The 23,052-nt window shown below is 48.2% G+C and overlaps 1 protein-coding gene across 1 annotated transcript in view; it reads right to left on the reverse strand.

Moving 5' to 3' along the window:
- Positions 1–1,581: 1,581 nt before the first annotated feature.
- LOC135537729 (tudor domain-containing protein 3-like) overlaps positions 1,582–23,052 on the reverse strand; it is a 48,542-nt gene continuing 27,071 nt past the window's right edge. Inside the window, 9 exon segments of the mRNA XM_064963760.1 lie at positions 1,582–1,762; positions 3,399–3,524; positions 4,775–5,080; positions 5,082–5,137; positions 5,140–5,300; positions 6,468–6,752; positions 6,754–7,252; positions 19,674–19,817; positions 20,172–20,340. Of these exon segments, the coding sequence (XP_064819832.1) occupies positions 1,652–1,762; positions 3,399–3,524; positions 4,775–5,080; positions 5,082–5,137; positions 5,140–5,300; positions 6,468–6,752; positions 6,754–7,252; positions 19,674–19,817; positions 20,172–20,340 (1,857 nt within the window). The 3' untranslated portion in view covers positions 1,582–1,651.

A 23,052-nucleotide genomic window follows, 5' to 3' on the forward strand; every position in this document is an offset into this window, starting at 1 on the left:
GGTGTAACCTGTCTATACCGTAACTCAGTCATGTGGTGTCCAGGTGTTGTGTCCGTACCGTAACTCAGTCATGTAGTGTCCAGGTGTTGTGTCCGTACCGTAACTCAGTCATGTAGTGTCCAGGTGTTGTGTCCGTACCGTAACTCAGTCATGTAGTGTCCAGGTGTCACCTGTCTGTACCGTAACTCAGTCATGTAGTGTCCAGGTGTTGTGTCCGTACCGTAACTCAGTCATGTAGTGTCCAGGTGTCACATGTCTGTACCGTAACTCATTCATGTAGTGTCCAGGTGTTGTGTCCGTACCGTAACTCAGTCATGTAGTGTCCAGGTGTTGTGTCCGTACCGTAACTCAGTCATGTGGTGTCCAGGTGTAACCTGTCTATACCGTAACTCAGTCATGTAGGGTCCAGGTGTTGTGTCCGTACCGTAACTCAGTCATGTAGTGTCCAGGTGTTGTGTCCGTACCGTAACTCAGTCATGTAGTGTCCAGGTGTAACCTGTCTGTACCGTAACTCAGTCATGTAGTGTCCAGGTGTCACCTGTCTGTACCGTAACTCAGTCATGTAGTGTCCAGGTGTCACCTGTCTGTACCGTAACTCAGTCATGTAGTGTCCAGGTGTTGTGTCCGTACCGTAACTCAGTCATGTAGTGTCCAGGTGTTGTGTCCGTACCGTAACTCAGTCATGTAGTGTCCAGGTGTTGTGTCTGTACCGTAACTCAGTCATGTAGTGTCCAGGTGTCACCTGTCTGTACCGTAACTCAGTCATGTAGTGTCCAGGTGTAACCTGTCTGTACCGTAACTCAGTCATGTAGTGTCCAGGTGTAACCTGTCTGTACCGTAACTCAGTCATGTAGTGTCCAGGTGTTGTGTCCGTGGTAACTCAGTCATGTAGTGTCCAGGTGTTGTGTCTGTACCGTAACTCAGTCATGTAGTGTCCAGGTGTTGTGTCCGTACCGTAACTCAGTCATGTAGTGTCCAGGTGTAACCTGTCTGTACCGTAACTCAGTCATGTAGTGTCCAGGTGTAACCTGTCCGTACCGTAACTCAGTCATGTAGTGTCCACAGTGTCCAGGTGTAACCTGTCTGTACCGTAACTCAGTCATGTAGTGTCCAGGTGTCACCTGTCCGTACCGTAACTCAGTCATGTAGTGTCCAGGTGTTGTGTCCGTACCGTAACTCAGTCATGTAGTGTCCAGGTGTTGTGTCTGTACCGTAACTCAGTCATGTAGTGTCCAGGTGTAACCTGTCCGTACCGTAACTCAGTCATGTAGTGTCCAGGTGTTGTGTCCGTACCGTAACTCAGTCATGTAGTGTCCAGGTGTTGTGTCCGTACCGTAACTCAGTCATGTAGTGTCCAGGTGTCACCTGTCTGTACCGTAACTCAGTCATGTAGTGTCCAGGTGTTGTGTCTGTACCGTAACTCAGTCATGTAGTGTCCAGGTGTAACCTGTCTGTACCGTAACTCAGTCATGTAGTGTCCAGGTGTTGTGTCCGTACCGTAACTCAGTCATGTAGTGTCCAGGTGTAACCTGTCTGTACCGTAACTCAGTCATGTAGTGTCCAGGTGTTGTGTCTGTACCGTAACTCAGTCATGATGTGGTCAGTCCCTGGCCCTAGTGTCCAGGTGTTACCTGTCTGTACCATGATGTGGTCAGTCCCTGGCCCTGGGCGGCTGGTAATACTGGACCGTGGGTCGTGTCCTCGTGGTGGTCCTAGGCTGCCCATCTCCCCCGCGCCGGTACTCTAGCCCCTCCTCTTCCTTCTGCCGCCACACATACAGACCTACCATCAGTTTGTTTATTTAAATCATACTGAATACGATTCTATTCTTTTTTTTTTTATTTATCTTTATTTAACTAGGCAAGTCAGTTGAGAAAAACTTCTTATTTTCAATGACGGACTAGGAACAGTGGGTTAACTGCCTGTTCAGGGGCAGAACGACGGATTTGTACCTTGTCAGCTCGGGGGTTTGAACTTGCAACCTTGCAACCGTTACTAGTCCAACGCTCTAACCACTAGGCTACCCTGCCACCCTCCCTCTTTCCCTCCTCCCTCCCTCCCTCCTCCCCTACCTACCGACCGACCGACCTCCCTCCCTCCCTCCCTCCCCTCCCGACCTCCCTCCCTCCCTCCCTCCCTCCCGACCTCCCCTCCCTCCCGCCGTCCCTCCCTCCCTCCCTCCCCGCCGTCCCCCCCCCTCCCTCCCTCCCTCCCTCCCTCCCTCCCTCCCTCCCTCCCTCCCTCCCTCCTTCCGTCCCTCCCTCCCTCCCTCCCCCTCCTTCCGTCCCTCCCTCCCCCCCCCCCCCTCCCCCCCTCCTTCCGTCCCTCCCCTCCCCCCTCCCTCCCTCCCCCTCCTTCCGTCCCTCCCTCCCTCCCCCTCCTTCCGTCCCTCCCTCCCCCCTCCTTCCGTCCCTCCCTCTCTCCCTCCCTCCCCCTCCCTCCCTCCCTCCGCCGTTCTGACCTGATCCTAGATCTGCACTCTGGACTAAAGACACTGTGAATGCACTGCGCTGGTTTAAGAGCTGATATGAGAGCAGCAGACCTTCCTGAAGGCTAAACCACGTTGTGTCAGTCTGTGTCTTCACACCTGAATATGAGGCGCCATCTTAGGACTTTCTATTAGGCAGAACGAAGGCTCATTCTCAATGAGTCTTTCCTCGTTTCCTCACATCCTCTTTTCCTCTCCTCCTTCTCTAAAACCCATTAGAGGAGACGGACTAGGGGTGGGGGGGGGGCGCCTTGGACATTCTCAATGAGTCTTTCCTCGTTTCCTTACATCCTCTTTTCCTCTCCTCCTTCTCTAAAACCCATTAGAGGAGACGGACTAGGGGTGGGGGGCCTTGGACATTCTCAATGAGTCTTTCCTCGTTTCCTTACATCCTCTTTTCCTCTCCTCCTTCTCTAAAACCCATTAGAGGAGACGGACTAGGGGTGGGGGGGGTGGGGGGGGGCCTTGGACATTCTCAATGAGTCTTTCCTCGTTTCCTTACATCCTCTTTTCCTCTCCTCCTTCTCTAAACCCATTAGAGGAGACGGACTAGGGGTGGGGGTGGGGGTGGGGGGGGGCCTTGGACATTCTCAATGAGTCTTTCCTCGTTTCCTTACATCCTCTTTTCCTCTCCTCCTTCTCTAAAACCCATTAGAGGAGACGGACTAGGGGTGGGGGGTGGGGGGGGCCTTGGACATTCTCAATGAGTCTTTCCTCGTCTCCTCACATCCTCTTTTCCTCTCCTCATTCTCTAAAACCCATTAGAGGAGACAGACTAGGGGTGGGGGGGGGGGGGGAGCCTTGGACATTCTCCTCCAATACGGTTTGAGAAGCTGGAGAGGAGAGAGGACGTGAGGGATCGTGGAAAGGTGAGTCGAGACAGAGCAACTGTAGTCCCGTAAATGCTTACCCAGAAGTCCGTGCTGACCGGTCTGATGTTGTGTAGAAGGACCTCCTCACAGTTTCCATACTCAGTGAAGACCACGACGGCCGTGAGACCGGAGGGATGAACAGCATCTATCCTGGACCTGTAGAACTACACACAGAGGTGTCATTACACACAGCATCTATCCTGGACCTGTAGAACTACACACAGAGGTGTCATTACACACAGCATCTATCCTGGACCTGTAGAACTACACACAGAGGTGTCATTACACACAGCATCTATCCTGGACCTGTAGAACTACACACAGAGGTGTCATTACACACAGCATCTATCCTGGACCTGTAGAACTACACACAGAGGTGTCATTACACACAGCATCTATCCTGGACCTGTAGAACTACACAGAGGTGTCATTACACACAGCCATGACTCCCATCTATCTAACCATGACTCCCATCTACCTCACCATGACTCCCATCTACCTAACCATGACTCCCATCTATCTAACCATGACTCCCATCTACCTCACCATGACTCCCATCTATCTAACTATGACTCCCATCTATCTAACCACAACTCCCATCTATCTAACCACGACTCCCATCTATCTAACCATGACTCCCATCTACCTAGCCATGACTCCTATCTATCTAACCATGACTCTCATCTATCTAACCATGACTCCCATCTATCTAACCATGACTCCTATCTATCTAGCCATGACTCCCATCTATCTAACCGTGACTCCCATCTATCTAACCATGACTCCCATCTATCTAACCATGACTCCCATCTATCTAACCATGACTCCCATCTATCTAACCATGACTCCCATCTATCTAACCATGACTCCCATCTATCTAACCATGACTCCCATCTATCTAACCATGACTCCCATCTATCTAACCATGACTCCCATCTATCTAACCATGACTCCCATCTATCTAACCATGACTCCCATCTATCTAACCATGACTCCCATCTATCTAACCATGACTCCCATCTATCTAACCATGACTCCCATCTATCTAACCATGACTCCCATCTATCTAACCATGACTCCCATCGATCTAACCATGACTCCCATCGATCTAACCATGACTCCCATCTATCTAACCATGACTCCCATCTATCTAACCATGACTCCCATCTATCTAACCATGACTCCCATCTATCTAACCATGACTCCCATCTATCTAACCATGACTCCCATCTATCTAACCATGACTCCTATCTATCTAACCATGACTCCCATCTATCTAACCACGACTCCCATCTATCTAACCCTGACTCCCATTTACCTAACCACGACTCCCATCTATCTAACCACGACTCCCATCTATCTAACCATGACTCCCATCTATCTAACCATGACTCCAGTGTTAATATAGTTGTACCTTGTTGTCTTCCCAGTAGAGCGCGAGAACCTGGTCTCCTGGTTTCAAGTTCCCCAGGCCTTGAGCCACTGCAGGCTCCATGGTCCCAACCTGCCCCTGGTCTGACCTCTGGTCTGACCTCTGCCCTTTGACCTGCCCCGTTCTCTTCTTAGGGGCGGTGTTGGAGTTGTTATGGGCGGGGTTAGTGCTGTTCCTGTTGTGTGGCTCCTCCCTCTCCCTGGGGGCGGGACCAGAGGAGTAGTTCTGTTGTTTGATTGGCCCTGTCCGGTGTTCCGTTGACGAGTCACCGTTTTGGAGGTGTGGCCCCCGTGCCAGGGCCGCTGCCCACTTGGCCTTTCACTGGACGAGACTCACCACGGGACACGCCCAGTCCTGCGTCCCGGCGCTACAGTCCTTCTCTTGCCCCGCCCACGACGTAGAGGAGTTCGACGGTCCGTTGTCCCGGTAACGGTCAAAGTTGTCAGAGTTGGGCCTTTCCCTGTGGGACTTCCCCCCTCCTCCTCTCCGTCTGCTGTTGGGCTCAGCTCTACAATACAACACAACGTTACTGCACATCCCAGAATGCACCTTTCTTCATTGGCGTCGCCGTGTCCCGAGAATGAAAAGCACTGCACACACATTAGAAAACAGTCCACTCTCGCACGTTGTATTCATAAACACGGATGACATCGACAACGAGACGACATTCATAGTCAAGTCTCATCAAGTATCCATACAAACTATGCCACTTAATATAATGTTTACATACCCTACATTACTCATCTCATATGTATATACTGTACTCTATATCATCTACTGTATCTTTATGTAATACATATATCACTAACCACTTTAAACTATGCTACTTTATATAATGTTAACATATCCTACATTACTCATCTCATATGTATATACTGTACTCTATACCATCTACTGCATCTTTATGTAATAAATGTATCACTACCCACTTTAAACTATGCTACTTTATATAATGTTTCCATATCCTACATTACTCATCTCATATGTATATGTATATACTGTACTCTATATCATCTACTGCATCTTGCCTGTGCCGTTCTGTACCATCGCTCATTCATATATTTATATGTACATATTCTTATTCATTCCTTTACACTTGTGTGTATAAGGTAGTAGTTGTGGAATTGTGAGGTTAGATTACTCGTTGGTTATTACTGCATTGTTGGAACTAGAAGCACAAGCATTTCGCTACACTCGCATTAGCATCTGCTAACCATGTGTATGTGATCAATAACATCTGCTAACCATGTGTATGTGACCATTAACATCTGCTAACCATGTGTATGTGACCAATAACATCTGCTAACCATGTGTATGTGACCATTAACATCTGCTAACCATGTGTATGTGACCATTAACATCTGCTAACCATAATTGAGAATGTCCAAGGCCCACCCCCCTGTCTCTGGTGTTATAGTCTCTGGTGTTATAGTCTCTAGTCCTGTCTGTGGTGTTATAGTCTCTGGTGTTATAGTCTCTAGTCCTGTCTCTGGTGTTATAGTCTCTAGTCCTGTCTCTGGTGTTATAGTCTCTGGTGTTATAGTCTCTAGTCCTGTCTCCTCTAACATCTGCTAACCATGTGACCAATAACATCTGTTAACCATGTGTATGTGATCAATAACAATGTGATTTGATGAGACGATGTTCCCAATCAAGTCTAATCCAGTATTCATACCTGTTGTCTGTTCCGCTGTCAGATCTCTGGACCCCTTTAGGTTCTGATACACAGTTAGAACTGGACTCTGTCTGGTGCTGGCCTGGTTTAGAGGCAGCTGGTGCAGGTCCGTTGTCCTGCTTCATCCCTCCTCCTCCTCCTCCTCTCTTATTAAACGACAGATCGGGTACCGAGTGCTGCTCTCGCCGACTTTGGTTCTGGAACCCTCCGGAACCAGAACTAGAACCTACTCTGATTCCCTGCTGGAAGGTTCTAGAACCAGAAGAATCCCCCTGGGTTCCGTCTGGGTTCTCTGTTCCGCTGGCCGGGGGCGGGGTACGTAGCAGCAGGGCAGAACACTGATGTCTGTCCTCTGGCCTCCCTGGCTGTTTGTCTCTCATGCTGGGCCTCTCTCCACCTCTCTGACCCTCCTCCACCTCCAGGAGGGGCCTTCTCCTGTGTCTGGCCCCTTTCCTGGCCTCTGTCCTGGGCTCTCTCCTGGCCCTGCCGGCCCCCTGCTGGAGCTGGGGCTGGGGTGGATGTGGAGATCGAGGGGTCGTGGCCAGGTTTAGGGAAATCCTTGTCACTATCCCTCTGGAAACGAGGTGGTCGGTCGTTCCTGTCGTTCCTGAAGTCTGATCTGTCGTTCCTCTCGTTTCTCTCCTTCCGTGATCTGTCGTTCCTGGACCAGTCGTTCCTCCCGTCTGACCTGTCGCTGCGTTGGGGGTACCTGTCCTGGGACTGGCTGTTAGGAGGGAAAGCCATCTTACCCTCGTGATGCCTCTGGGAGGACTGGCTCTTTGGCTCTGGAGGAGAAACCCAGAGAGAACACACACACACACACGTGTGAATATTTAAAACATTTCAACCAAATTGGATACACAAAAGGTAGTTTTTGTTTGCCGATAGGCAGGCCTAGTGCACGGTTCTGTCTGTCTGTCTGGTGTCTGACCTGCCTATACTGATAGATAGACCTAGTGCACGGTTCTGTCTGTCTGTCTGGTGACTGACCTGCCTATACTGATAGATAGACCTAGTGCACGGTTCTGTCTGGTGTCTGTCTGGTGTCTGACCTGCCTATACTGATAGATAGACCTAGTGCACGGTTCTGTCTGTCTGTCTGGTGTCTGACCTGCCTATACTGATAGATAGACCTAGTGCACGGTTCTGTCTGGTGTCTGACCTGCCTATACTGATAGATAGACCTAGTGCACGGTTCTGTCTGTCTGGTGTCTGACCTGCCTATACTGATAGATAGACCTAGTGCACAGTTCTGTCTGTCTGGTGGCTGACCTGCCTATACTGATAGATAGACCTAGTGCACGGTTCTGTCTGGTGTCTGACCTGCCTATACTGATAGATAGACCTAGTGCACGGTTCTGTCTGTCTGGTGTCTGACCTGCCTATACTGATAGATAGACCTAGTGCACGGTTCTGTCTGTCTGGTGTCTGACCTGCCTATACTGATAGATAGACCTAGTGCACGGTTCTGTCTGTCTGTCTGGTGTCTGTCTGCCTATACTGATAGATAGACCTAGTGCACGGTTCTGTCTGTCTGGTGTCTGACCTGCCTATACTGATAGATAGACCTAGTGCACGGTTCTGTCTGTCTGTCTGTCTGTCTGGTGTCTGACCTGCCTATACTGATAGATAGACCTAGTGCACGGTTCTGTCTGTCTGGTGGCTGACCTGCCTATACTGATAGATGGACCTAGTGCACGGTTCTGTCTGTCTGGTGGCTGACCTGCCTATACTGATAGATGGACCTAGTGCACGGTTCTGTCTGTCTGGTGGCTGACCTGCCTATACTGATAGATGGACCTAGTGCACGGTTCTGTCTGTCTGGTGTCTGACCTGCCTATACTGATAGATAGACCTAGTGCACGGTTCTGTCTGTCTGTCTGGTGACTGACCTGCCTATACTGATAGATAGACCTAGTGCACGGTTCTGTCTGTCTGTCTGGTGACTGACCTGCCTATACTGATAGATAGACCTAGTGCACGGTTCTGTCTGTCTGGTGTCTGACCTGCCTATACTGATAGATAGACCTAGTGCACGGTTCTGTCTGTCTGGTGTCTGACCTGCCTATACTGATAGATAGACCTAGTGCACGGTTCTGTCTGTCTGTCTGGTGTCTGACCTGCCTATACTGATAGATAGACCTAGTGCACGGTTCTGTCTGTCTGGTGTCTGACCTGCCTATACTGATAGATAGACCTAGTGCACGGTTCTGTCTGGTGACTGACCTGCCTATACTGATAGATAGACCTAGTGCACGGTTCTGTCTGTCTGTCTGGTGTCTGACCTGCCTATACTGATAGATAGACCTAGTGCACGGTTCTGTCTGTCTGTCTGGTGTCTGACCTGCCTATACTGATAGATAGACCTAGTGCACGGTTCTGTCTGTCTGTCTGGTGTCTGTCTGCCTATACTGATAGATAGACCTAGTGCACGGTTCTGTCTGTCTGGTGTCTGACCTGCCTATACTGATAGATAGACCTAGTGCACGGTTCTGTCTGTCTGGTGTCTGACCTGCCTATACTGATAGATAGACCTAGTGCACAGTTCTGTCTGTCTGTCTGGTGTCTGACCTGCCTATACTGATAGATAGACCTAGTGCACAGTTCTGTCTGTCTGTCTGGTGTCTGACCTGCCTATACTGATAGATAGACCTAGTGCACGGTTCTGTCTGTCTGGTGTCTGACCTGCCTATACTGATAGATAGACCTAGTGCACAGTTCTGTCTGTCTGGTGTCTGACCTGCCTATACTGATAGATAGACCTAGTGCACAGTTCTGTCTGTCTGGTGTCTGACCTGCCTATACTGATAGATAGACCTAGTGCACGGTTCTGTCTGTCTGTCTGTCTGTCTGGTGACTGACCTGCCTATACTGATAGATAGACCTAGTGCACGGTTCTGTCTGTCTGGTGTCTGACCTGCCTATACTGATAGATAGACCTAGTGCACAGTTCTGTCTGTCTGGTGTCTGACCTGCCTATACTGATAGACAGACCTAGTGCACAGTTCTGTCTGTCTGTCTGGTGACTGACCTGCCTATACTGATAGATAGACCTAGTGCACGGTTCTGTCTGTCTGGTGTCTGACCTGCCTATACTGATAGATAGACCTAGTGCACGGTTCTGTCTGTCTGGTGTCTGACCTGCCTATACTGATAGATAGACCTAGTGCACGGTTCTGTCTGTCTGGTGTCTGACCTGCCTATACTGATAGATAGACCTAGTGCCCGGTTCTGTCTGTCTGGTGTCTGTCTGCCTATACTGATAGATAGACCTAGTGCACGGTTCTGTCTGTCTGGTGTCTGACCTGCCTATACTGATAGATAGACCTAGTGCCCGGTTCTGTCTGTCTGGTGTCTGACCTGCCTATACTGATAGATAGACCTAGTGCACGGTTCTGTCTGTCTGGTGTCTGACCTGCCTATACTGATAGATAGACCTAGTGCACAGTTCTGTCTGGTGTCTGACCTGCCTATACTGATAGATAGACCTAGTGCACGGTTCTGTCTGTCTGGTGTCTGACCTGCCTATACTGATAGATAGACCTAGTGCACGGTTCTGTCTGTCTGGTGTCTGACCTGCCTATACTGATAGATAGACCTAGTGCACGGTTCTGTCTGTCTGGTGTCTGACCTGCCTATACTGATAGATAGGACGGGAACTAATCCTGTCTCCGTTTTCTAAAATACTGAATCTCAGGAGGCAATTCCTCAAGGAAGATGTATTTGCAGTCTCCTAAATGTCTCCTAACTACATTTGAACAGAGTTTTATTTTGTGTTATTGACTGTACGTTTGTTTACTCCATGTGTCACTCTGTTGTTGTTGTTTGTGTCGCACTGCTTTGCTTTATCTTGGTCAGGGTCGCAGTTGTAAATGAGAACTTGTTCTCAACTGGCCTACCTGGTTAAATAAAGGTGAAATAAAATAAATGAAATTGGCAAGTCATGGTATTTAACAAGATGTAAAGATGGGTCTGTGAGCAGGCAGGCAGGCTGTACGATTGTTTATCCCACAGGCAGCTCAAGATTAATTTGATGGACAGTTCTGGACGCCTCGTGATGGACGTTCGTCCCACCTCAGAAGCGACCTTCCTTTACAGACAAGTAGAATACCCGTTCAGCGGGCGCTTCGACTCTCCAGAGAACGTTTGGTTTTGGCATTTAAAAAGCTGTCGTGTACACTTTACAGACAAACATACCGAAGCAGAGGTGCTTTCCAGGGGATATGACTGGGGGAGATTTCACTGTCTGACTGAGGGAGATTTCACTGTCTGTCCCTAGAGGGAGATTTCACTGTCTGACTGAGGGAGATTTCACTGTCTGACTGAGGGAGATTTCACTGTCTGACTGAGGGAGATTTAACTGTCTGACTGAGGGAGATTTCACTGTCTGACTGAGGGAGATTTCACTGTCTGACTGAGGGAGATTTCACTGTCTGACTGAGGGAGATTTCACTGTCTGACTGAGGGAGATTTCACTGTCTGACTGAGGGAGATTTCACTGTCTGACTGAGGGAGATTTCACTGTCTGACTGAGGGAGATTTCACAGTCTGACTGAGGGAGATTTCACTGTCTGACTGAGGGAGATTTCACAGTCTGACTGAGGGAGGTTTCACTGTCTGATTGAGGGAGATTTCACTGTCTGACTGAGGGAGATTTCACAGTCTGACTGAGGGAGGTTTCACTGTCTGACTGAGGGAGGTTTCACTGTCTGACTGAGGGAGATTTCACTGTCTGACTGAGGGAGATTTCACTGTCTGACTGAGGGAGATTTCACTGTCTGACTGAGGGAGATTACACTGTCTGACTGAGGGAGATTTTACTTCACTGTCTGACTGAGGGAGATTTCACTGTCTGACTGAGGGAGGTTTCACTGTCTGACTGAGGGAGATTTCACTGTCTGACTGAGGGAGATGTCACTGTCTGACTGAGGGAGATTTCACTGTCTGACTGAGGGAGATTTCACAGTCTGACTGAGGGAGATTACACTGTCTGACTGAGGGAGATTTTACTTCACTGTCTGACTGAGGGAGATTTCACTGTCTGACTGAGGGAGGTTTCACTGTCTGACTGAGGGAGATTTCACTGTCTGACTGAGGGAGGTTTCACTGTCTGACTGAGGGAGATTTCACTGTCTGACTGAGGGAGATTTTAACTGTCTGACTGAGGGAGATTTCACTGTCTGACTGAGGGAGATTTCACTTCACTGTCTGACTGAGGGAGATTTCACTGTCTGACTGAGGGAGATTTCACTGTCTGACTGAGGGAGATTTTACTTCACTGTCTGACTGAGGGAGATTTCACTGTCTGTCCCTAGAGGTCCTTATTAGGACCATTATTCTGCTTCTGAATTAATTATTCTGCAGGGTGAATTAATTATTCTGCATCGAGAATTAATTATTCTGCATCGAGAATTAATTATTCTGCATCGAGAATTAATTATTCTGCATCGAGAATTAATTATTCTGCATCGAGAATTAATTATTCTGCACGAGAATTAATTATTCTGCATCGAGAATTAATTATTCTGCATTGTGAATTAATAGGATCATTATTCTGCATTGTAAATTGACGTGGAATTTTCTGATTTTTTTGTATAGTTTTAACAGAAAATTATTTGTAAAAATAATGCAGATTAAACGTGAAGCAACATTGTCCATTGGTCAGATCCCATTGGTCACATCCCATTGGTCACGTCCCATTGGTCACATCCCATTGGTCACATCCCTAACGTGTACACACACAAACATGCTTAATAAGTTCTAGATACGGTCTTTTAATTGGAGACCTGAGAAACAAATCAAATCGAAACAAACATCATTAGATACTTTTTTTTTTTAAACAAAGAAGGCAGAAACTAAAGTCATTGCCAGAGTTCAGTAAAAAATGATCCCAAACTCTGGTTTCAAACATCTAAACACTTGAAATGAGCCCAAACATCAAACGGTAATGTCTCCTCATGAAAGGCAGGAAATGAAACCCATCCCTCTCTGTTGACTGTGTCCACTTCCCCTCTGTGGTGAACTATGTCAGTTTGTCGCCATGCCGACACACTGATGTCAGAGACTTAACTAACGGCAGCACTGGTTTATACAGATTAATACCCTCTGTAGAGAGACACAGACCATCTGGCCTGGCTCCTCACTGTAACCACCAGAGGAGAGGACAGGACGACGGCACCAGAGACTACAGCACCAGAGACAGGACGACGGCACCAGAGACTACAGCACCAGAGACAGGACTACAGCACCGGAGACTACAGCACCAGAGACAGGACTACAGCACCAGAGACTATAACACCAGAGACAGGACTACAGCACCAGAGACAGGACGACAGCACCAGAGACAGGACTACAGCACCAGAGACAGGACTACAGCACCAGAGACTACAGCACCAGAGACAGGACTGCAGCACCAGAGACAATACCACCAGAGACTATAACACCAGAGACTATAACACCAGAGACAGGACTACAGCACCAGAGACTATAACACCAGAGACAATAACAGCAGAGACAGGACTACAGCACCAGAGTCAGGACTACGGCACCAGAGACATGACTACAGCACCAGAGACAGGACTACAGCACCAGAGACTACAGCACCAGAGACAGGACTACAGCATAAGAGACTACAGCACCAGAGACAATAACACCAGAGACTATAACACCAGAGACTATAACACCAGAGACAGGACTAGGGACTATAACACCAGAGACTATAACACCAGAGACTATAACACCAGAGACAGGACTACAGCACCAGAGACAGGACGAGAGACTATAACACCAGAGACTATAACACCAGAGACTGTAACACCAGAGACTGTAACACCAGAGACAGGACTTATAACACCAGAGACTATAACACCAGAGACAGGACTACAGCACCAGAGACTATAACACTAGAGACTATAACACCAGAGACTATAACACCAGAGACAGGACTGCAGCACCAGAGACTATAACACCAGAGACTATAACACTAGAGACTATAACACCAGAGACTATTACACCAGAGACTATAACACCAGAGACTATTACACCAGAGACTATAACACCAGAGACTCTAACACCAGAGACTATAACACCAGAGACTATAACACCAGAGACATGACTACAGGACTAGAGACTCTAACACCAGAGACTCTAACACCAGAGACTATAACACCAGAGACTATAACACCAGAGACTATAACACCAGAGACAGGACTACAGGACTAGAGACTCTAACACCAGAGACTCTAACACCAGAGACTATAACACCAGAGACTATAACACCAGAGACTATAACACCAGAGACTATAACACCAGAGAGGACTAGAGACAGGACAACAGCACCAGAGTCAGGACTACGGCACCAGAGACAGGACTAAAGCACCAGAGACTACAGCACCAGAGACAGGACTACAGCACCAGAGACAGGACTACAGAACCAGAGACAGGACTACAGAACCAGAGACTACAGCACCAGAGACAGGACTACAGCATGAGAGACTACAGCACCAGAGACTATAACACCAGAGACAGGACTAGAGACTATAACACCAGAGACAGGAATACAGCACCAGAGACAGGACTAGAGACTACAACACCAGAGACAATAACACCAGAGACAGGACTAGAGACTATAACACCAGAGACTATAAAACCAGAGACAGGACTAGAGACTATAACACCACAGACTATAACACCAGAGACAGGACTAGAGACTATAACACCAGAGACTATAAAACCAGAGACAGGACTAGAGACTATAACACCACAGACTATAACACCAGAGACAGGACAACAGCACCAGAGACTATAACACCAGAGACTATAACACGAGAGACTATAACACCAGAGACTATAACACCAGAGACTATAACACCAGAGACAGGACTACAGGACTAGAGACTCTAACACCAGAGACTATAACACCAGAGACTAAAACACCAGAGACTATAACACCAGAGACAGGACTACAGCACCAGAGACTATAACACCAGAGACTATAACACCAGAGACAGGACTACAGGACAAGAGACTATAACACCAGAGACAGGACTACAGGACTAGAGACTATAACACCAGAGACAGGACTACAGGACTAGAGACTATAACACCAGAGACTATAACACCAGAGACAGGACTACAGGACTAGAGACTGTCCACTTCCCCTCTGTGGTGAACCATATGTCAGTTTGTCGCCATGCCGACACACTGATGTCAGAGACTTAACTAACGGCAGCACTGGTTTATACAGATTAATACCCTCTGTAGAGAGACACAGACCATCTGGCCTGGCTCCTCACTGTAACCACCAGAGGAGAGGACAGGACGACGGCACCAGAGACTACAGCACCAGAGACAGGACGACGGCACCAGAGACTACAGCACCAGAGACAGGACTACAGCACCGGAGACTACAGCACCAGAGACAGGACTACAGCACCAGAGACTATAACACCAGAGACAGGACTACAGCACCAGAGACAGGACGACAGCACCAGAGACAGGACTACAGCACCAGAGACAGGACTACAGCACCAGAGACTACAGCACCAGAGACAGGACTGCAGCACCAGAGACAATACCACCAGAGACTATAACACCAGAGACTATAACACCAGAGACAGGACTACAGCACCAGAGACTATAACACCAGAGACAATAACAGCAGAGACAGGACTACAGCACCAGAGTCAGGACTACGGCACCAGAGACATGACTACAGCACCAGAGACAGGACTACAGCACCAGAGACTACAGCACCAGAGACAGGACTACAGCATAAGAGACTACAGCACCAGAGACAATAACACCAGAGACTATAACACCAGAGACTATAACACCAGAGACAGGACTAGGGACTATAACACCAGAGACTATAACACCAGAGACTATAACACCAGAGACAGGACTACAGCACCAGAGACAGGACGAGAGACTATAACACCAGAGACTATAACACCAGAGACTGTAACACCAGAGACTGTAACACCAGAGACAGGACTAGAGACTATAACACCAGAGACTATAACACCAGAGACAGGACTACAGCACCAGAGACTATAACACTAGAGACTATAACACCAGAGACTATAACACCAGAGACAGGACTGCAGCACCAGAGACTATAACACCAGAGACTATAACACTAGAGACTATAACACCAGAGACTATTACACCAGAGACTATAACACCAGAGACTATTACACCAGAGACTATAACACCAGAGACTCTAACACCAGAGACTATAACACCAGAGACTATAACACCAGAGACATGACTACAGGACTAGAGACTCTAACACCAGAGACTCTAACACCAGAGACTATAACACCAGAGACTATAACACCAGAGACTATAACACCAGAGACAGGACTACAGGACTAGAGACTCTAACACCAGAGACTCTAACACCAGAGACTATAACACCAGAGACTATAACACCAGAGACTATAACACCAGAGACTATAACACCAGAGAGGACTAGAGACAGGACAACAGCACCAGAGTCAGGACTACGGCACCAGAGACAGGACTAAAGCACCAGAGACTACAGCACCAGAGACAGGACTACAGCACCAGAGACAGGACTACAGAACCAGAGACAGGACTACAGAACCAGAGACTACAGCACCAGAGACAGGACTACAGCATGAGAGACTACAGCACCAGAGACTATAACACCAGAGACAGGACTAGAGACTATAACACCAGAGACAGGAATACAGCACCAGAGACAGGACTAGAGACTACAACACCAGAGACAATAACACCAGAGACAGGACTAGAGACTATAACACCAGAGACTATAAAACCAGAGACAGGACTAGAGACTATAACACCACAGACTATAACACCAGAGACAGGACTAGAGACTATAACACCAGAGACTATAAAACCAGAGACAGGACTAGAGACTATAACACCACAGACTATAACACCAGAGACAGGACAACAGCACCAGAGACTATAACACCAGAGACTATAACACGAGAGACTATAACACCAGAGACTATAACACCAGAGACTATAACACCAGAGACAGGACTACAGGACTAGAGACTCTAACACCAGAGACTATAACACCAGAGACTAAAACACCAGAGACTATAACACCAGAGACAGGACTACAGCACCAGAGACTATAACACCAGAGACTATAACACCAGAGACAGGACTACAGGACAAGAGACTATAACACCAGAGACAGGACTACAGGACTAGAGACTATAACACCAGAGACAGGACTACAGGACTAGAGACTATAACACCAGAGACTATAACACCAGAGACAGGACTACAGGACTAGAGACTATAACACCAGAGACAGGACTAGAGACTATAACACCAGAGACAGGAATACAGCACCAGAGACAGGACTAGAGACTACAACACCAGAGACAATAACACCAGAGACAGGACTAGAGACTATAACACCAGAGACTATAAAACCAGAGACAGGACTAGAGACTATAACACCACAGACTATAACACCAGAGACAGGACTAGAGACTATAACACCAGAGACTATAAAACCAGAGACAGGACTAGAGACTATAACACCACAGACTATAACACCAGAGACAGGACAACAGCACCAGAGACTATAACACCAGAGACTATAACACGAGCGACTATAACACCAGAGACTATAACACCAGAGACAGGACTACAGGACTAGAGACTCTAACACCAGAGACTATAACACCAGAGACTATAACACCAGAGACAGGACTACAGCACCAGAGACTATAACACCAGAGACTATAACACCAGAGACAGGACTACAGGACAAGAGACTATAACACCAGAGACAGGACTACAGGACTAGAGACTATAACACCAGAGACAGGACTACAGGACTAGAGACTATAACACCAGAGACTATAACACCAGAGACAGGACTACAGGACTAGAGACTATAACACCAGAGACAGGACTAGAGACTATAACACCAGAGACAGGACTACAGGACTAGAGACTATAACACCAGAGACTATAACACCAGAGACAGGACTAGAGACTATAACACCAGAGACTATAACACCAGAGACTATAACACTAGAGACAGGACTACAGGACTAGAGACTATGAACCCTGGTCTCCAGAGGAGAACGGTACATGTTCATGGAGCCACTTCAACACAGATATACACCATACACTATAACACCAGAGACAGGACTAGAGACTATAACACCAGAGACAGGACTACAGGACTAGAGACTATAACACCAGAGACAGGACTACAGGACTAGAGACTATAACACCAGAGACTATAACACCAGAGACTATAACACCAGAGACTATAACACCAGAGACAGGACTAGAGACTATAACACCAGAGACTATAACACCAGAGACAGGACTAGAGACTATAACACCAGAGACTATAACACCAGAGACTATAACACCAGAGACTATAACACCAGAGACTATAACACCAGAGACAGGACTAGACTATACCACCAGAGACAGGACTAGAGACTATAACACCAGAGACTATAACACCAGAGACTATAATACCAGAGACAGGACTACAGGACTAGAGACTATGAACCCTGGTCTCCAGAGGAGAACGGTACATGTTCATGGAGCCACTTCAACACAGATTTACACAGTACATCGTTTCTTACAAAAGTCTATATTTCTTATAAAAATGTACAATACTTGAAGGAGTTTTGAATGACAGTTCATCTTTGATGCTGGAGTTTGAATCAGAAAGAACAACAGGAACAGAAAGAAAGGTATTATCTACCTGGAAGAGAAAACTACCCTTTCAAAATATGTCACAAATAGCTGTAACAAACTGCTATGTGCTTTGTGGAAACAAAATGTCAGGTTGAAAGCAGGCATCACAGCGGGATAAAAGTAGAGGAAGGGAGCGATCCCTGCTGGGACCTCGCTCTCCCATCAATGTGCATGAACTCAGGAGCAAAGTAAAGTAGAGACCGGAGATTCAGCAACTCTTGGAAGACAATGGAAGTAGATAAAATTGCTTCTTTATTGTTAAAACCAATATGCGTTTAAACTGTAGCCAAAAACCCCTGATGAACACTATTGCTAAAGGACTCAGATTTACAAATCCTTCTTTAAGAAATTTCTTCTTAACTGTCATTTTTTTTCCTTAACTAGACTTCTGAAAAAAGTTAAGCAAAGTTGCTATTCCTCAATAAAGTTATTGGAAATGTTCTTAGCTTTTTTGTTGCTATGTTTCTTCCTCTAAGAAAAACGAAGAAATGGGATTCTTGAAAATAATGCTTTAGGATTTCTTCTTGGAAATGTACTTAACTTTAGGACAGCTGAACCCTTGTCTTGTGCAGACCGGCCCAGGCCGTGAGCATTTTAAAAACACATTATAACTAAAAACATCAATGTAAACCTTCACTTGAAAAGCTTTTGACATATTTGACTAAATAATGAATATTAAAATAATAATAATAATAATTGTTGAAATGGTCATATAAAATCAAATGATGACAAAGCTAAATGTATTAATAAAATAACAATAGTCAAAAACAGAATAATCAAACAGGTATATGTAGTGATTCAAAGCTTACTATGACACTGTACATTAAAAAGGATGGAAGATCTTTGGGTAGCTGCTCGAGAGGGAGAACCCACAGAGACCTCTTAAAAGATCGGATGGATCCTCTACATGTCCCTGACCATGTTCTAATGAGGAAATATCGACGACCACCACACTCTATCATGTACTTGGCTGACATTCTAAATTAAAACTTAAAAAAGACCATGAGATCAAGCCCTCTTCCAATCATCCTACAAATCATGATAGCCCTGAGATACCAAGCATCGGGAACCTTTCAAGCCTTTTGCTTGCAGGGAAAGGGGGAGCTAGTCCTCTGTGAGCCGGGTGGTTAGTGCAGTGCGTGATGCACTATGTCGTCAAGTGCAAAGACGAATCAAGTTCCCATCAACTGAAGCTGAACAAATAAGCGCCAAACAAATGTTTGAGGATGCAAACTTCCCCAGGAAGGAAGCAGACTATTGGTAAAGGACAGGACTCCTAACTGTACCTTGTAGGGAGAAGACTATTGGTAAAGGACAGGACTCCTAACTGTACCTTGTAGGGAGAAGACTATTGGTAAAGGACAGGACTCCTAACTGTACCTTGTAGGGAGAAGACTATTGGTAAAGGACAGGACTCCTAACTGTACCTTGTAGGGAGAAGACTATTGGTAAAGGACAGGACTGTACCTTGTAGGGAGAAGCTCCCCATCTTGGATTCCAGGAAGTCAAACAGAGTGCTGGGTCCTGACGGTCTTCCTCCTGCTCCCTCCTCCTCATCCTCACCCCCAAACCTACTGGACCGACCCCGACCACGACCCCTTCCTCTGTCTGCTGCATGGAGGAAACAGACGCAGCAGAAACGTCACAGTGGGATTCTATAGTTATTACGTAGTAGGTCATGTTGTAGGCTTACCTCTGGGTGGGAGCAGGGCTTACCTCTGGGTGGGAGCAGGGCTTACCTCTGGGTGGGGGGCTTACCTCTGGGTGGGGGGCTTACCTCTGGGTGGGGGGCTTACTTCTGGGTGGGGGGCTTACTTCTGGGTGGGGGGGTCTTACCTCTGGGTGGGGGAGCAGGGGCTTACCTCTGGATGGGGGGGGCAGGGCTTATCTCTGGGTGGGGGGTGCAGGGCTTACCTCTGGATGGGGGGCAGGGCTTACCTCTGGATGGGGGGGGGTAGGGCTTACCTCTGGGTGGGGGTCTGCTGGGTTCCTCGGGGTGGGGGGGTTTGAAGGTCCCCGTCAGTAGACTGTTGAGAGCCACCTCCATGTTGTTGTTGTTGTCCATCAGGGCCTGACGAGCATCCTCCTTATCAAACCCCATCTCCATAATGTCCCTTAGGGCCCGCTCATCCACCTAGGGGAGGGGGGATGGAGGGAGGGGGATGGAGGGATGGGAGGGGGATGGAGGGATGGGAGGGAGGATGGAGGGGTGGGAGGGAGGATGGAGAGATGGGAGGGGGATGGAGGGATGGGAGGGGGGATGGAGGGATGGGAGGGGGATGGAGGGATGGGAGGGGGTTGGAGGGATGGGAGGGAGGATGGAGGGATGGAGGGAGGGGATGGAGGGATGGGGGAGGGAGGATGGAGGGATGGAGGGAGGGGGATGGAGGGATGGGAGGGGGATGGAGGGATGAGAGGGGGGATGGAGGGATGAGAGGGGGGATGGAGGGATGGGAAGGGGGATGGAGGATGGAGGGATGGGGGATGGAGGGATGGAGGGAGGGGGATGGAGGATGGAGGGATGGGAGGGGGGATGGAGGGAGGGGGGTGGAGGATGGAGGGATGGGAGGGGGATGGAGGGAGGGAGGATGGAGAATGGAGGGATGGGAGGGGGATGGAGGGAGGGGGGATGGAGGATGGAGGGATGGGAGGGGGATGGAGGGATGGGAGGGGGATGGAGGGAGGGGGATGGAGGATGGAGGGATGGGAGGGGGGATGGAGGGATGGGAGGGGGGTGGAGGGATGGGAGGGGGGGGTGGAGGGATGGGAGGGGGATGGAGGGAGGGATGGGAGGGGGATGGAGGGATGGGAGGGTGGATGGAGGGAGGGGGGATGGAGGAGGGAGGGGGATGGAGGATGGAGGGATGGGAGGGGGGATGGAGGGATGGGAGGGGGTGGAGGGATGGGAGGGGGGTGGAGGGATGGGAGGGGGGTGGAGGGATGGGAGGGGGGGGATGGAGGGATGGGAGGGGGGATGGGAGGGGGGATGGAGAGATGGGATGAGGGGGGATGGAGGGATGGGATGAGGGAGGATGGAGGGATGGGATGAGGGGGATAGTAGCAGAGATAAATAATGCGGGGGTGAAGGGAGGAGGGAAAAAGGAGAGATAAAGAGGAGTTAGAGTTAAAATGGGGGAGGGGAGTTCAAATGGGGGAGGGGAGTTCAAATGGGGGAGGGGAGTTCAAATGGGGGAGGGTCGTTCAAATGGGGAGGGTCGTTCAAATGGGGGAGGGTCGTTCAAATGGGGAGTATATTGACATAACATGACATTTGAAATGTCTTTATTATGTTGGAACTTAGGAGAGGTGACACTTCGCTTAATTCAATTTTCTGGGCTTTACTGGCATGGAAAACATACATTAACATTGCCAAAGCAAGTGGAATAGATAAACAGAAGTGAAATAAACAACTAAAATGAACAGTAAACATTACACTCACAGAAGCTCCAAAAGAATAAAGACATTTCAAATGTCATGTATAAATACAGTGCTCTGGTCTTCATTAACCCCCACCCCCACATTTGAACTCCTCCCTCTCTGGTCTTCATTAACCCCCCCACACATATTTGAACTCCTCCCTCTCTGGTCTTCATTAACCCCCCACCACACATATTTGAACTCCTCCCTCTCTGGTCTTCATTAACCCCCCCCTACACACACATATTTGAACTCCTCCCTCTCTGGCCTTCATTAACCCCCAACACATATTTGAACTCCTTCCTCTCTGGTCTTCATTAACCCCCCCAACACATATTTGAACTCCTCCCTCTCTGGTCTTCATTAACCCCCCCCCCCCACACATATTTGAACTCTTCCCGCTCTGGTCTTCATTAACCCCCCACACATATTTGAACTCCTCCCTCTCTGGTCTTCATTAACCCCCCATTTGAACTTCCCTCTCTCTCTCTGGTTTTTCATTGACCCCCCCCCCCCACACACACATTTGAACTTCTCTCTCTCTGGTCTTCATTCACCCCCCCCATTTGATCTTCCCTCTCTCAGGTCTTCATTCACCCCATAAAACTCCATCCACAGTTCATCACCACTTCTACTGTCTGCTCAAGATTAACAGCCTTTCTATTCTACTGAGACTCCTCAGATTATCTCCTTAATCTGTTACCTCTCCTGTCCCCCCTCCCCCCCATCCTCCCCTCTCCCCTCCCCCTCCACCTCTCCTGTCCCCTCCTCCCCCATCCTCCCCCTCGCTCCCTCCTCCCCCACCCCCCCGTCAAGACGCACTGAGGAGGAAACATAGCCCATGTCCCAAATGGCATTCTATTCCCTACTTGCAAAACTAGTGCACTGTATAGGGAATAGGGTCTAAAGTAGTGCACTGTATAGGAATAGGGTCTAAAGTAGCGCACTATAGAGGGAATAGGGTCTAAAGTAGCGCACTATAGAGGGAATAGGGTCTAAAGTAGTGCACTATAGAGGGAATAGGGTCTAAAGTAGTGCACTATAGAGGAAATAGGGTCTAAAGTAGTGCACTATAGAGGGAATAGGGTCTAAAGTAGTACACTATAGAGGGAATAGGGTCGAAAGTAGTACACTATAGAGGGAATAGGGTCTAAAGTAGTACACTATATAGGGAATAGGGTCTAAAGTAGTGCACTATAGAGGGAATATTGTGCCCTTTGGGAGACGGCCTAATGGGGGAAGGGAGGGGTCTTACTGCAAGCCAGGAGTCTACATTACACAACTGAATGAAAGACTCGTTGTTGTTGAGGCCCAGTCCCACATCGTCTGAAATCGATGAGGGTCCCTGACATTATTTCACAATCAGACCCTAAACCACCATCTGACTCTGACACCAAAACGGCTCAATAAAAACCTAAATCAGAGACAC

Source organism: Oncorhynchus masou, unplaced genomic scaffold, assembly GCF_036934945.1.
Source record: "Oncorhynchus masou masou isolate Uvic2021 unplaced genomic scaffold, UVic_Omas_1.1 unplaced_scaffold_825, whole genome shotgun sequence".
In the NCBI taxonomy this organism is placed as follows: domain Eukaryota; kingdom Metazoa; phylum Chordata; class Actinopteri; order Salmoniformes; family Salmonidae; genus Oncorhynchus; species Oncorhynchus masou.